Genomic DNA, 15,654 nt, shown 5'->3' on the forward strand with positions numbered 1-15,654 from the left:
ACTGGGCAGAGCTCTTTATTTGGTGACTCAGTCAGTAATAGCTTATTGCCTACGGGTGTGGAAGCAGTAGCCTAGCAGCAGGCCAATTGTATCATCAAGTGGTTTAAGGTCTGGTGAGAATCCTGGCCATAGGAACTTCCATTTCCCCACACAGACAAACAGAACCAATAGGAGATATTTTTATTGTATAATTGTGGGGTCTGGCTGGGCAAGACCCCATGCCCCACTCACTGTACATGGGCTTATTCGTCACAGTCTGGCAGGTTGGAAATGCTCAGGCAGGAGCCTACACTGCATTCAACAGAGAGCATTTGCTCTTCCTCAGGAAAACCTCCACTCTGCTCTTAAGACCTTTAAGCTGATTGGATGAAGCCCACCCCTATTATCAAGGGTAAGCTCCTTTACTTAGTTCCACTGGTCTCAGGTGTTAACCACATCTACAGAATGCCTTCACAGTAAGACCTAGGTTAGTATTTGATTGAATCACTGAGTCCTATCACCCAGCCAGGCTGATGCATAAAACTGGCCGTCAGTGGGGGTGATACTAGTGCCTGCTCACAGCTGCTGTGAGGAGGAAGAGGGGACGTATAAGTCTCTCAGCACAGACTCTGTCTTGCAAACGTCCTCAGGGCAATGCAGCTCCGTATCCATTCGCTTGCCTGGAAGCAGGTGGGTGGAGAGGCTGAGGGGTATGTGTCAGGGGGTTGCAGGAAGGGTTTCAGCCAAGATGGCTGTGCAGGGTTTGGGGCCTGCTCATCTGCAGAGGGTGCAGGTTGCCCAGAGAGCCCTGGTGGGATGGGGGATTTGGGGCATCAGTGATTTCTGGGAGCTGCAAGTCAAGCATTACCTGAGGCACCATGTTACCTGGCTGCCAGGACCTCATACCCAAACAATAGCCAAAATATGGAAGCAACCTAAGTGTCCATCAATAGATGAATGGATAAAGAAGATATGGTACATATACAAAACAGAATATTACTCAGCCATAGTAGGAATGAAATCTTGCCACAATATGGATGGACCTTGAGGGCATTATGCTAAGGGAAATAAGCCAGAGAAAGACAAATGCCATGATTTCACTTATATGTAAAATCTAAAAAACAAAGCAAATGAACAAATAAAACAACAAATAATCAAACCAGCAAACAAACCCCAGAAACACATTCATAAATAGAGAAACTGGTGGTTGACAGAAAAGAGGGGAATAGGAGAAGAGGTGAAATAGGTGAAGGGGCTCAAGAAGTACAAACTTCCAGTTATAAAATGAACAGGTCAGGAGGACGAAAAGTACAGCCTAGGGAATATAGTCAATAATACTATAATAACTTTGTATGGTGACAGACGGTAACCAGACCATCATGGCGAGCATTTCATAGTGTACATAAAAGTTGAACCACTATGTTGTCCATCTGAAACTAATACAATATTTTGTTAAGTGTACTTCAATTTTTTAAGAAAAGCAAATTGTGAAATTGTGTGTCCAGTGTGTTTTACAGAGAAAACTGTCCATGGCTTTCAATCAACTCCTCAAAGAATTGACTTCTGGTTTAGTTAATGATTGAACATTCAGTTTAAATTATGTCAGCACCGTTTTAGCTGAAAAGAGCATGTGTGACAGGTAAATAGTCCTATCACAGAAAGGTCTTGGTGTTTGTGAGCAAATACTCCCCGACCTTGGATAAAGCCTCCCTCCCTACCTCTTGTAATGAACTTCGCAAAAATGTCCCCGAAATCATTTCCAGTGTCTCGGATGAGCTGTGAACAATTGCAGACACGGGGGGCATTTGCGCCTCAAGACGCTGAGGCTCTGCAGCTGGCAAGCGGGAGGCCGACGCGGAGACCCGAGGGCGACGGCAAGTCACCGGCGGCCCCGGCGTCTTCGTGCGCGGCTGGGCGCCGCTGAGCGCACCCCCGCCCCACGCGAGCGCTGCGCCTTTAAGGGCCGCTGGGGGCGCTCGGAGAGGTGCGCGCGGCGGGGAGACGGGGTTCGGAGTGGGCGCTGCAGCGTCCCGGAGCCTCGGACTTGGCTGGGGCGCGCGGGGGCGGACGGGCATGCCCCGCAGCCTCGGACTGGGCACGCACCTGGCCCGGGAAGGCGAGGCGCCGCGCCCCGGCCCCGCCATGGGCAGCTTCCAGCTGGACGACTTCGCGGCGGGCTGGATCGGAGGTGAGCCCACCCCTGGATAGGAAGGACCCCCAGAGGCGAGCGCTCGCGGGAGACTCCGGCCCGGAGAGAAGGCGCGGGAGCCGGGCCGCTGCGGCCGGGGAGCCCTGCGCCCGACGGGAGCCCTGCGCCAGCATGCCCCCGGCGCGCGGGCCGCGGCACAGCATACGGGCTGGCCCTGCCCCGCCTGCTGCCCCGGCTAAACTCCGCGAGCCTCCCGGATCTTCACCTCGCCTCCCATCTGCCTCAAAGTCAGGACCCGCGGAACTTAATCTGGTAACAATCCATCTGCCCGTCCAAGCTGCCAGCCACCGGGGCGTGCCGGAGCGTTCACACTCCTCGGTGACCGGTTATGCACCTGAATTTGGGGGCCCAGCTCTCAGGACTTGGTGTGTGAGGGTGGCGCTTGGCTGCTGGCGCCGGGGCGCGGGATGGGGCGCCGGGCTTCGCCGTCAGGCCGGCCCTAGGGGGCGTCCAGGCTCTGGCAGCGGAGCGCGGCGCTGGGGGCCGCGCGGGCTGCAGGTGCCCACTGCCAGGGGGACGAGGCCTGCACGTCTGCAGCCTCCGTCAGTCACCAGGCCTCTCCTCCGGGCGCCCTTGGACCCGCTGGGCCCTTCGTAGTGCTCCCGGAGCTTCTCTCCTGCTGGGCCTGGGATGGGTTTGGTTGGGCAGGAGTTACATCCATTTCCTTGCTTTCTCCATTTCTTCTTTTCAATAGGTCTGTTTGTCTTTCCTCAGCTCTTGGTGGAGGTTGGAGGACGGTCTGAGGGACTTTGCTTATTGCAAAGTATTGTCTCTCTTTGGGGCCCATCTAAGAGGATCATTATTAGAAAGGGGATGTTGGCGAATGCAGCCCCTCCACAGAGACAAAACAAAATACTGAGCTGCTGAGACAAGAGGCTATGTAGCGCGTTTGTGCCCCACCAAGCGTTCTAGGCACGGAGGAAACCAGATCTGTAGGAAAAGGTAACACAAATAGAAAAAGCAATAAAACATGCAGCATCCCAGAATCCCCTTCTGGCGGCCCCTCCCACCTAGCGGGAGTCCCCCTCCGTCCCTCCACAGGTGGCCGCAGGGCCCTTGCTTCTGACTCTCCTGAGCGGAGGTGGTTCCCTTCACACGCACACCGCCACCCCAACCCTGCAGTTCTGTTGTGCAGGCTTCCCCGTGTTGGACTGAGACCTTCCTCTCCTAACTTTACCAGTGTGTGTGCTGGGGGGGCTGCACCGGGAGGCACACCGGGCATATCAGGCTCTCTTTGGACAACCCTTCAGCCATGCAGAGGAAGGTCCTTCCCTCAACTGTCCCCTTAAGAGCCAGACCGACTGGCTGCCAGGGCTTCGCTTGAGAAATGCCCTGGACGGTAAGGCTGCTCAGCTTCTGATGACACCAACTCAAAAAGCAAGTAGCAGTTTGTCCTTTACTCTGAGATTGCTCTTACTTGGGTGCTGTTAACATGTCTTTTTTGTTACTTCTGTGCAATGGGGATGAGTGTAGTAACAGTCAGTACTTAGTAGGTACCAGGTGCTAAGGGCTACATGTATGTTTTTAAAACAACCTGATTGAGGTTACTGTGCATATCTGAAAATACACCCATTCCAAGTGTACAATTCAGTCATTTTTAGTAACTTTACCAAGAGGTGCAACTGTTACCCATAAATGTTTCAGAATGTTTGCACCCCTCAGAAGATCCCTCATGCCCATTTAAGCCCCATCCTTTCCTTCTCTCTCTGGGCAACCACTAATCTAGTTTCAGCTCTATAAATTTACCTTTTCTGGACATTTTATATAAATTGGATCATACGGTATGTGGTCTCTTGTTTCTGTTATTATATGTATGTTATAACCCTGAGATGGCTACTATTACGGCATCCCCATTTTACAGATGAGGAAAGGAATACACAGAGAAAGTCAATGACTTGCCCAAGGCCATGCATTGCACGTGAGTCGTGGGATTCCAATCCAGACACTCGGCTACCAAGGCCATCTTAACCCTACACCCACCTATAGCTCTTTCTTTCTTAGTGACCTTGTGTGATGAAATTTCACCATTACCTTCTCACACTTTGTTTGAAGGGTCACTGGCCTGTGACATCCCAAGTCTCCGAAAAACCACTGACCTGGTAATCCCAGGGAATGTTGCATTCCCTGCTTTTGGATGGGGCTAATGTCTTAGCAGGGAGATACGGGCCCAAGGTGGGCTCTGGGGCTGCTGCTAGAGCCTGGGGACCCGACAGCTGGGAGGGGCTCCTCTGGAGTGAAGCCCCAGCTTTCTGCTGCCCGTCATCAGCTTCTGCCTCTGCCCCGTTCTGTGGGAAGGGGGGGCCCAGAGGCCTGGAGGTGCTGGACCAAAGGAGCGTCTGTTCTCGTGAGTGTCCAGTATTCCAGGATCCCTTACTGCCCTACCTGGTTAAATCAGCCCTGCCAGCAGAGAGAGCGCCTCCCTCTTCAGCTTGACGGGAAATTTGCCTCAGAGGAATGGCTTCTGTTTCAACCTTGAAATCTCAGACTGCTGCTTCAAGGGCCTCTTCCTCTCCATGGCCTCAGGACGGCCGTACTTCCCACCAAACAACCGTTCAGGCCTTGTGAATAGGTGTGTGATGGGCACTTTTCTGTGAGATGATAGAGTCCCTGTTACCTTTCCCAAGAGGCCTTCTTTAAAAAAAAATGGCAACAGCATCTCATTTTGAACATCCTTTAAGGGCCAGGCTCTCTGCTGGTACTTTACATGCATCACTGCATCTCATTCTCGCCACGGAACCGTGAGCTGGGTGCTCTCTTATCCCACTTGCACTTGCTAAGAGCTGCTAAGTAACCTGCAGGTAACTGGAAAGCTTCTGGTTTTCTCCTCATACCCTCCTCCTTTTTTTGAGATGAAATTCACATAACATAAAACTAACCATTTCACAGTGTACAATTCAGTGGTATTTAGTACATTCACGGTGTCGTGCAAACCTTCCCCTTCATTTAGTTCCAAAACGTTTTTTTCATGCCCAAAAAGTTCCCAGACTCATTAGGCAGTCATCCCCATTTCCCCTCCCCAGGCCCTGGCAGTCACTCACCTGCCTTCTGTCTCTATGGGTTTGCCTCTTCTGCATAAATCTTATATATAATATGTGACCTTTTTGTCTGGCCTCTTTCACTTAGCACAATGTTTTCGATGTTCATCCACACTGCAGCATGTATCGGTCCTTACTGCTATTTATGTCTAATAATATTCCATTGTATGGATATACCGCATTTTATTTATGCATCCATCCAGCGATGGACATTTGGGCCATTTCCACCTTTTGGCCATTGTGGATAGTGCTGCTATGAACACGTGTATACATGTACCTGTGTTTTCAGTTCAGACCCTTATCTAGGAGCGGAATGGCTGGGTCATATGGTAATTCTAAGTTTAACTTTTTGAGGAAATGCCAAGCTTGTTTCCACAGTGGCTATACCATTTTACATTTCCACCAGCAATGTACAAGAGTTCCAGTTTTTCCATATCCTTGATCACACTTGTTATTCTCCTTTTTTTAAATTATAACGATCTCAGTAGATGTGAAGGGGAATCTCACTGAGATTCCGATTTGCATTTCCCTGAAGACTAATGATGTTGACCATCTTTTCATGTATTTGCTGGCTATTTGTCTATCTTCTTTGGAGAGACATCTGTTCAAGTCTTTTGCCATTCAAAAATAATTATTTTTTAGTTGTAGGAGTCCTTTTTATATCTGGATACTAGACCCTTATCAGATATATGATTTGCATATATTTTCCTCTATTCTATTAAGTTGTCATCACTTTCTTGATAGAGTACTTTGATGTACAGAAGTTTTTTATTTTTATGACATCCAATTATCTTTATCTTCTTTTGCTATTTGTGCTTTTGTTGTTGATCTGAGAATCTATTGAAAATCTAAGGTCATGAAGATTTTTCCCTATGTTTTAGTGTATGATTTTTATGGTTTTAGAGCTTCCATTTCAGTCTTTGGTCTGTTTTGAGTTAACGTTTGTATATGGTGTGAGGTAGGGCTTCTAACTTCATTCTTTTGCATGTGGATACCCTGGTGTCCCAGCACCTTCACTGTCCTTTTATGGGGTGCTTGTTCCTTGAGGAAGAACCCCAGTTTTACTCTATTTTCTCTGCCTTACTTGGTACCTATGCCAGTGCCTAGCACATTGGTGGGGAGGTAGGGGGTGCTGTCTGGCAACTGGACATTGACTGAATAAGTGAATGTAAGTGCCTGAGCCCTTGTCCCAAGAATCAGCCGGTGCAAGCGAAGAGTGCAAGGGCTGAGTGAGCAGGTCTTCTTCTTTGATCCACAGGTACAGCCAGTGTCATCGTTGGCCACCCTCTGGACACAGTCAAGGTACAGTAGCCATTACTGCTTGGGAAGGGGCCTGGAGTGAGTCTACTTCCAGGAATGTGCCCGCTATTTCTGATCCCCAGAGTCTACAACCCTGACTTGTGCACAAAGAGGAACTTTTTAAGCCCTTCTCAGTTGGCCGCTGCAATCTCCTTTGCCTCCACCTTCCACCCTGCATGACAATGGGCCCGTCCTAGGTCAGAGCCCAGGTGGGCTCTCTTCTTGATGGGGGTGTTCAGCCTACTTGCCTGAAACAGGAAGATATTTCCTGGCTTCTTGTGTCCCTCATACAGGCCCTGCCTTTTGCTCATACATCAAGTGCATACTGGACCCTTTCTCTATGCAGGTGCTGTGGTATAGCAAGGCCCTGGTGGGTAAAGCAAGCCCATTCCCTGCCCCTATGAGACGTACAGTCATGCTCTGCATGGGCCAGCTGGTGTCTGCCTGGTACAGTGTCCTTCCCTCACCCCCAGGCTGGTCAGGGGCTGTGGAGCTTATGGGGTCCCCCATCCCCTTGCACAGGCAAGTCTGGCCACCCCAGGCTTGGCCACACATCACCTGAAAGGGCTGGAGCTCTTCTGTCCACTCTACCCTCTGAGCCTCAGAAGGGAACCCTTCCTGACACGTAAAATCGAGTGTCTGCTCAGCCTGAGAACTTCTCCTGAGGGTACCAGCCCGGTGATTCCAGCTTACACAGCCTCCCTGCAGCCAGTTTGGGGGTGTGGCCTGGGGCCCTTGTTTCTCCCCGGAACATCCTCCTTCCTTCTTCCTGGCTGACATTTCCTCTAGAGTCCCTGTCCACTAAGAAAGGTCTAGGCAAGAGCTCTGGAGTCAGAATAACCTGGAGTCCAGCCCAGCCTCCCCACCCACTCTTCTGTGACCAGGGCACAGCTCTTAATCTCCTTGAGCTTCAGTTTCCTGATTAATGTAATGGGCAAAGAGTACCTCCCTGGTGGGGCTGGCATGAAGCTTGGCACTGTGGCACTGAGGATAGAGCGATGAGCACGTCATTCCTGTCCTTATAACACACGCAGGGGTGGGAAGGCAGACCAGTGGCTTGTCTGAGGTCCTGGGGCTCACCTGCAGAAGAGCCAGGCTAAAAGGACCTGAGCCGCTGACCTGGGTCAAATGCTTCTCCCCTTGCCTGTGGCTGCCTCATCCCAGGTGGGAGAGCCACCTGCTGGCTGCTTTGTGGCTGTGGGGCTGGGGTCAGAGTTCTCACCTGGCTCCTGGCACAGCTGATGCCTGTAGGGTTTATGCCTGATGCAGTGTGGCCAGGATTTTCTAATCAGTGTTCAGCTGCCTTTAGACCACCTAGCGAACTATAAGAGAATACACTTACCTGGTTTTAGGTCACTGAATTTATTGTAATTTGATATAGCAGTAATAGGAAACTAATACAGGGAATCAGTTTTCTCCATCTGTAAAATAGGGCTAGTACCCATGCCACATGGCCTTTGTAGGATTCACTGAGATAAATTCTATAAGATACCTGGTGTTTCCCTAGGTATGCAGCTCCTGTTGTAGCTGGAGGCCCTGGCAACCTGAGCTGTGCTGCTGGCCTGGGCGGGAGCCTCCCTGGGTGCTCTGCGTGGCTGGAAGAGCTTTGCTCTTTGGTTTTGAAACTTTCTATGATCTGGGTTTGACTCTTGAGTTGACTTTCGTTATGTATCATTTGCTTGAGTGACTCAACCAGTCAAGCTATTAGTGGGAACTTGACCCCTCCTGAGGGCTAAGTCCTTTTGTGGATTCACTACCAGGCACAGCCCTGCCAGAGCTGGGGCTGGCACGGGAGAGTGCTCAGCCTCCTGCCAGCCCTAAGTGGGGCTGAGAGAGGCCCGCACCCACACCTCCCCTGGCCCACATCCCTGGCCTGGTTGGGATGCCCCAGATACCCCACCCAAGGAAGACCTCTGTGGTTCTGCTTCTAAGAAGGCCCAGATCTCATCTTGTTGCATCTTCCTGGGTGTCTTTCCCACCACCCAGTCCTTCTGATTCTTGGCTTATTTTTCTCTGTGGCACTTGCCACCATCTGAAATATATATTTACTTGCAAATCTTTTTTTTTTTTTACTTTTTTCCCCAACCCCACTTGGTTTTAGGTTCCATGAGGTTAGGTGGTTTGTTTTCTCTGCTACTAAATTCCCTAAGGTTGGAAAGTGACTGCTATGAAATAGGCACTCAATGCATGTTGGTTGAGTAAGTCAATAAATACATTTCCCAGATTATGGGAGTCATGCTTTTGAGCACTGCATACCATTTATGTATCATACCTATAAGCATATTTCCTATGCTGTCTGTGACTGTCGAGCTATTTAGATGAATGCCTGTCAGACTCGTGGGCATGCTGTTAGCTGTGGTTATTAGGAGGGGTGAGGCGCTAGTCAGCGGAGACGTTGGCTTTATATGTAATGGTGACATTTTTATTAAGAGAATTGATTCCCTTATTAGGTGTTTTACTTAAATTATTTTTAAAAATTTATTAAGTTAAAAATAATGAAAGTAACCCCTGCTTATTGTAGAAAAGTTGGAAAATAAAGAGGAGTTCGATGAAGGAAAACATCACCCATGGTTTTCATCTCAGAGGCCGTCGGTTTCTTGATATGTGCTCTTCCAGGGCCTCCTCCACTGGCCTGCAGCCTGAGCTCAGGCTGTTGCTGTGAAGCGCTAGTCTGCACCCTGGGTTCTGGGCAGTGTGGGGGCAGCTTCCAGATCTCCTCTCTGCCTCTCACAGCTCCTGACCTACCAGGCCAGGGGGGTGCCCAGGGCACTTCTGTGGGCTTAATGAGACCCTTGGTGTCTGTCAGTGGATGCCCGTGGTCACCACAGCCAGCTCCATTAGAGGAAGCCATGCCTTCAGCATCTAGTTCCTCATTCAGCCAGTGCAAAGGGACCACATTCCAGGGCCACATGCAGCTCCAGGGGTGAGGAGGAAGTATAAGGGAGCCCACATAAACCCTAAGAAAATAGACAGAGGACACCACTGCGTCATTTAAGCTCAGATGCAAAAGATGAGCAGACGCTGGAGGGAGAGCTTTCTGGGAGGAACAGCAGATGGATAGTTCTGGGAGCACATGAAAAAATTGACACTCCAGGGACTCGGGAATGTACCACGTGGTGGGCACAGAGGGCAGGGCCATGGGTGAAGTGACATTCAGGGTTGAGAGGCAGGCTTGGGTGCTTCCTGAGAGCTTCCTGGGTGCTGGTAAAAAGTGTGAAATTTGTTCTAAGTTTGATAGGACGTCACTGGAGGGCTTTAGCAGTGACACTATTCATTGTGGTTTGGAAAAGATCAGTCTGACTGTGGTGTAGACACGGACGAAGGAGTGGGAGGGAAGTGGGAGGCCAGTGAAGAGACCAGCCCATCATCCAGGTGAGAGATGAAGGGATTCTGGAAGAGAAAAGAGCAGGTCACCCCTGGGGACATTTAAGAGGACAGAGGGTGGTCGGCAGATGGGCAGAGCCTCAGGTTAGCTTTTTGTACTCAAGAGGCTAGGGTTGTATGTCCCCAAATCAGCATTGTTTCTGTACAACAAACTGGTCTTTGTTCCTCTCTCCGACCCAGAGGTCCTGCTTTATTTAGCAGGGTCTCCACGGGACACTGAGAGATGTAATGCAGGTAGCGGATGGAGCCCCAGCTGGCCAGGACGGAAACCCAGACCTCCTCATTGGCTGGGCCACTGCAGGCAGGGCCTCCCCCTCTCTGGGCCTCTGTGCTACAAGCTCAGCCTCTCTGAGGCACTGGGGATGCGAACCATCGCTGCCCGGGCCCTCACGCCCTTGCCTCTCTCTGCAGACTCGCCTGCAGGCCGGTGCCAACAACGGGAGCACCCTGAGCTGTGTCCGCGCCCTGTACAGGAGGGAGAGTGTAAGTGCCCCTCGGACGGGGCTGCAGCCAAAGCGACCAGGGCCTCCTCTGGGACAGGGCCAAGCCTGCCTGGCCTGGGGTCCACGGCCACAGCCCTCCCACCAGCGTGGTGGGCAGGCGGCCTGCTCATTCCTGCTCATTACGTTGGGCTCCATTTCCCCCTCTCATCTCACACCACACCTCAAATGTTATGTGTTACCTAAACCTAACCCTGCCGCCTGGTGCGGTGGTATCGGGAGGAAAAAGCAGTTTTGTGTAGCCTTTCTGGAAAAATCCTGAGGAATGAGAACCACGGTGTGGAAAATTCCTGCAAAAACAGGTCCATTTTTCAAAACTGAGTGAGTGGCCAGTAAACCCTGTGCTCACAGGCTCCCCTTTATCTGGACGTGGCAGGAGCCGGGAGCTTCTGACCCCAGCTGCCCCGAGCTTCCTTGTACCACAGGTGGCTCGAGACCAGGAGGCCCAAGCTTTTTCCTTTCAAAGGGAAAAAACCTAAATAATATTCTGTAGATGCGTCAGGTGCTTTTCTTGAGAATGAACGTGTGCTTTCGGAGAAGACTTTCTAAGGCCCTCTTTGGGGAATTGAAAATATATTTTAAAATTTAGGATGAAATAACCTGTTGACTTAAAGAAAGAGTCGGGTGTAAGCCCCACAGCCACCTAAGCTTTTCCGTGAGTTACTGGGAACGTAGCCCCGTTGTTGATGTCTGTCTCCACTAGGCTCCACCACAGGAAGTGCCCTGGGCCTGGGGGCCTCCTGCCCACACCTGGAGTTTTTCCTCAGGGTGCTTTCTGTCGGGGTGTTGTTCTTACTCTCTTCAGGGGCTGCCTTAAATTGGAGTGTGCCCTGCAACCTAGTACAAGCTGTCCCAGGGCAATTCCTCAGGCCCCTGAAAGGCATCCACTGAGCCTCCGTTCTGGCCCAGGTCCCTGCAGGGTCTGCCAGCCAGCAAACCAGCTCTCGGGTTTCCGTGGACACGATGGGTCTTCGTGATGCCCTAAGTTATCTGAGGGAGCTTGTTATAGAGGAAGAGCCTGGAGCAGGGTGTGTGTGTGTGTGTGTGCGCGCGCATGTGTGTGTGAGAGTGTGTGTGTGAACTGTCCTACCTCTGGCAAACAGGGTGAGCACATGCAGGTGAGGGTTAGCAGGTTTGTGCACAGCCTGGGGTTTGCACAGCGGCTTCCTGGCATGTTTTCATCCTTGGCACGAGGCTAATACCTGGGGGTACCTGGACTCCTCCAAGAGCCTGTGGAATTTTCCAGTTTCCAGTGGGGCATGTGTGGTGTTGTTGAGAATGCGGTGAGGAAGGGACCCCGACGTCAGCCTCCAGCACACTCTCCTCAGCCTCCTGCATCCTGCGTGTGCACAGAGGCCTCTCGGGGCTGCCCCTCTCCAGCCATTCTGCCCCACACCCAGGAGCGCCCTCTGCAGGCTGGCCCAGGAGCCCGTCGGGGGCTGTGGGACCCTCTTCCAGCCCCTCTCTGCACCCTTGGCACACTGAATTTTAATTACCTGTCTGTCTGTCCTTGTACCTCCCCTGCTTCCAGTCCCCAGACTGTGAGCACAATCAGGGCATAGGATGCTTCCTCCTCATTGTTCCCCAGGGCCTGGGGTGCAGGGCAAGTGCCTGGAGACTGCTTTAGGCTGAGCAGCATGTCAGAAAGGTGCGTGCGGTCCTTGGCAAGCTTATCATCCTCCAGGGCTCCACAGGCTCACCCTCGGCCACAGCCTGACTTCTTTTGAGCCCAAGAGCACCGCCACTCTGGTGGCAAATACAGGTTCCAGGCCCAGGACTGGGAAGTCCTCTCAGGAAACAGAATTTCTTGCAGCACAGTCCCTCCTCAGGGCAAGACGGCCCCACCCAGCACAGAGGGCAGCCGCTCACCCGCTGTCTCCCCTGTCACATCAGCATCCCCTCCTTCTCTGCGCGGACATATTAGTTATTTTCCCGGGCTGTCACCCCACCAGCCTGTAGGCTCCAGGGTCTGTGCTGGGGGCAGCAGAGGGGGCCTGGCCTGCAGGCAGCCCTGGGCCCTCAAGTTTCCTCCCACGGGGCTTCCCCACAGGTGTTCGGCTTCTTCAAAGGCATGTCCTTCCCCCTCGCCAGCATTGCTATCTACAACTCAGTGGTGTTCGGGGTCTTCAGTAACACGCAGAGGTTCCTGAGCCAGCACCACGGCAGGGAGCCCGAGGCCAGCCCCCGTCGCACCCTGCCTGACCTGCTCCTGGCCAGCATGGTGGCCGGCGTGGTGTCTGTGGGGCTGGGTGCGCCCATGGACCTTATCAAGATCCGCTTACAGATGCAAACACAGCCATTCCGGGCAGGTAAGAGGCCAGGGGAAGGGGCCCGGTGTCTGGGCACGTGTGACCTTCCTGGGTCACCAGATCTGGAATTTGGTTGTTAATATCCTTTTCATTGAGCAGGGCATTTCTGTGTCACATACTCATCCGTAATTATTGTTTTATCTATAGTGGTAACTATCACTGGTTAAGTATTTCCCATATGCCGGGCACCTGCAGAGACTTCTGCATGTTCTAATTCATCCTCAGAACAATACTGTGAAATAGGTGATATTACTGTTTCCATTGTACAGAGGAGAAAATTGAGGCTCGCAGAGGCTAAGATACTTACTCAAGGACACACAATTAATGACTGGTGAGTGAGGCCCAGCTCATGATTTGTGGTGCCCAGTGCAGAATGAAAATGTGGGATCCCTCATTCAAAAAATATTAAGAATGTAAAAAAATATATATATATATTAAGAATGTTAGAAGAGGAACAGCAGACCATTAAACCCAGTATGAGGCCCTGTGGGCCTGCACACCTGCCCCACATGCCTGGGGGTGCAGCCAGGAGGCCTCCACCTGGACTGGCCACTGGGGCACCGTGGGGCTCCTCTCTTCATCCTGCACATTCCATTATGGCTCTATTGCTTGGGGTGCTTTGTAACTACTCCTGCACCACAGGCTGCACCTGTCATTTCTTCTTTGCTTTTCCTGGGAGTGGCTTTGATAAAGGCGATGGAAAGAACAGGAAGGCATGTGCTGTGCACAGAAGGGTGAGCTGGCTGTCTTGGAAGACAAAATTCAGTGATTTGTGGTTTGGTTCTCCGTTCTGATTTCACTAATTTCAGCCTGTCTCCTCAGGCACGATCCTGCCCCTTCCTGGCCCTCAACCTCCTTTTCTCTATAATAGAGGGGCTGGATCCGTGGCACTTCCTGTCACATCAGATGTCCAGCTGAAGCTGACAGCTCTCATGGACAGGACCCCTCTCCCCAGCAGCCTTCCGTAAGGCCTGCGTGGAACGCCTCTGCCCACAGAGGTGGGGGCTCAGCTGTGCCCCTCAGCCAAAGTCCCAAACTCAGGAGCATCCCAGCCCGGGGCCTCTCCCACCCCCAGCCCAGGCACCAGGAGTCAGCCTGTATTTTTCTGCACAGCCCAGGTGTCCATCCAGGACAGGGCTGCACATCCTCTGAGCTTAATGCTGATGTGCCCACTGAGGCATGCAGAGGGACATGGGGCATGGAGTGTCCCGGGCATGACTCACCTCCTTAGGGCAGCCAGTCTCCCTGTGAGGAGGTGCAGGACAACAAAGGGGGCGGTTCCTCAGGAGGGTCGTAGAACTTAGCCCTGTGGTGGCCACCCAGGGATAGGGACCCCAGTGGTCTGACTCAGAGCCCACGGATGTCATTTCTGCTTCTGCCCCAGGATTTTCTAGAAGCTGAAGCTACAGCAACTTTGGTAGCACCTGGGCCTCTGCACAAAATCATCATACACAAAACCAGCTTCAACTCTAGTGGGGGGAGTGGATTGGGAGCCTGTGTCCAGAATGACATTGTTCAGGTAATGGGCACAGCTCACGGGCAACAAGGGATGGGTGTGACTCTGCGCCTTCGGGCGGCTTCGCTCTGTGTGGCCCACTCTTCCAGCTGCTTGGGGCCAAGTCTGGTGACTACAGGTGCTGGGCAGGACTAACTGCCGGGGATGGAGCATGGGAGGTAGGCAGTACTTTCTGCCAAGAATCTCCAGGAAATGAGGAGGAATGCAGTTTTCCTTTCCTTATTCCTCCAGAGCCCTCTAGGCCAGAGGTAGAAAACTCAAAAGACTCACTGGGATCAGGGAGGTAACGTAAGTGAACATAAGCGGCCTAAAAAACATAGCTACTTCCTTTTTTTTGACACCCACAGTCTTCCTAACCTACATTTCATGTCTCCTCCTTTCATTGGAGCACAGACACAGAACACACCTCACTTTCCGTGTAATTCTTCTATTAGAAAAGCAGCAGTGCAAGCACATGCGTCAGCACTGGTGCCTGGGAGGCAGTAGGGAGTGGTGGGGACTGTTACAGCTGGGCCCACATCCTGTCTAAGGGAGTGGCTCTGACTCTGTTCCAGCTGACTATTGCCATGTGGCCCAGATCTTCTGATTTTTAAGAGAAGACAGAAAACTAGATTTTTCTGTAAGGTCTTTCAATTAGAAATTGTCAGATAGTTCAGTTAATGAAACCAAACACAAACTTAACACCATGTAGCACTAAGCACAGGGTGGACTGGACAGTGTGGGGCTAGGCTGTCTGCAAGCTTGTGATCTCTGCTGTGGCCACTGTGCTGAAAGGGGCATTTCTAGGCAGCCTTGGGCAGGGCTTGTGGGGTTGCCCATGGCTTGTGGCTTTACCCCAGTACTGCCAGTCCACTTCCTGGGTGGGGACAATGGGTCGTGACTGTACCCACATAATGAAGCCAGCTGCCAGGGGCCTCTGACTGCTCTGCTTTGGGACATGTGACAGGTAAACTAGAGGTCACGTTGAGAGCTCAGCTCATCCACTTGGGAGACTTGCAAATATAAAGGCTGTTCGTCCTGATTGTCTATGAGTGGTCACTCATGGTTGAAAATATACAAAATACAGAACATTGAATATAGGGTGAGAAAATACCTGTCCACTCAAATACAATCACTGCTAACTCATTAATGTGTTTCCTTTTCCTTTTCTATATACATACATGAAATTTTTAGAGGTAGTACTCATGTTACATAGGCAGTTTCATATCCTCTTTTTAACTCAACATTATAACAAAACATTGTTTGTGTTAATAAAATAGCATATAAAATTATTTAAAATAGATGAGTAATGTTTAAAATGGATATGCCATATTCCATCAACACACACAGACACATATATTGAGAGGGATGATACAGTGTGGTAAGAATTCACTTTCTGGGGTTACACTGCCTGCTTCTAATCGTACATCCACCGGAGTCCAGA

General features: G+C 51.4%; 1 protein-coding gene across 8 annotated transcripts in view; it reads left to right on the forward strand.

Annotated features, from left to right (window-relative positions):
- Positions 1–1,921: 1,921 nt before the first annotated feature.
- SLC25A48 (solute carrier family 25 member 48) overlaps positions 1,922–15,654 on the forward strand; it is a 34,037-nt gene continuing 20,304 nt past the window's right edge. For 5 of the 8 annotated variants that reach the window (XR_005027239.2, XR_005027240.2, XM_036897831.2 and 2 more), the window contains exons 1-4: positions 1,922–2,167; positions 6,482–6,525; positions 10,318–10,389; positions 12,457–12,715. Coding sequence is in view for 6 of the 8 variants with exons in the window: in XM_036897831.2 (XP_036753726.2) it covers positions 2,053–2,167; positions 6,482–6,525; positions 10,318–10,389; positions 12,457–12,715 (490 nt within the window). In the remaining 2 variants the exon portion in view is untranslated. The other 3 variants (XM_036897870.2, XM_036897840.2, XM_036897880.2) reach the window with 3 other exon arrangements.

The sequence above is a fragment of the Manis pentadactyla genome, chromosome 13, assembly GCF_030020395.1.
Source record: "Manis pentadactyla isolate mManPen7 chromosome 13, mManPen7.hap1, whole genome shotgun sequence".
NCBI lineage: Eukaryota > Metazoa > Chordata > Mammalia > Pholidota > Manidae > Manis > Manis pentadactyla.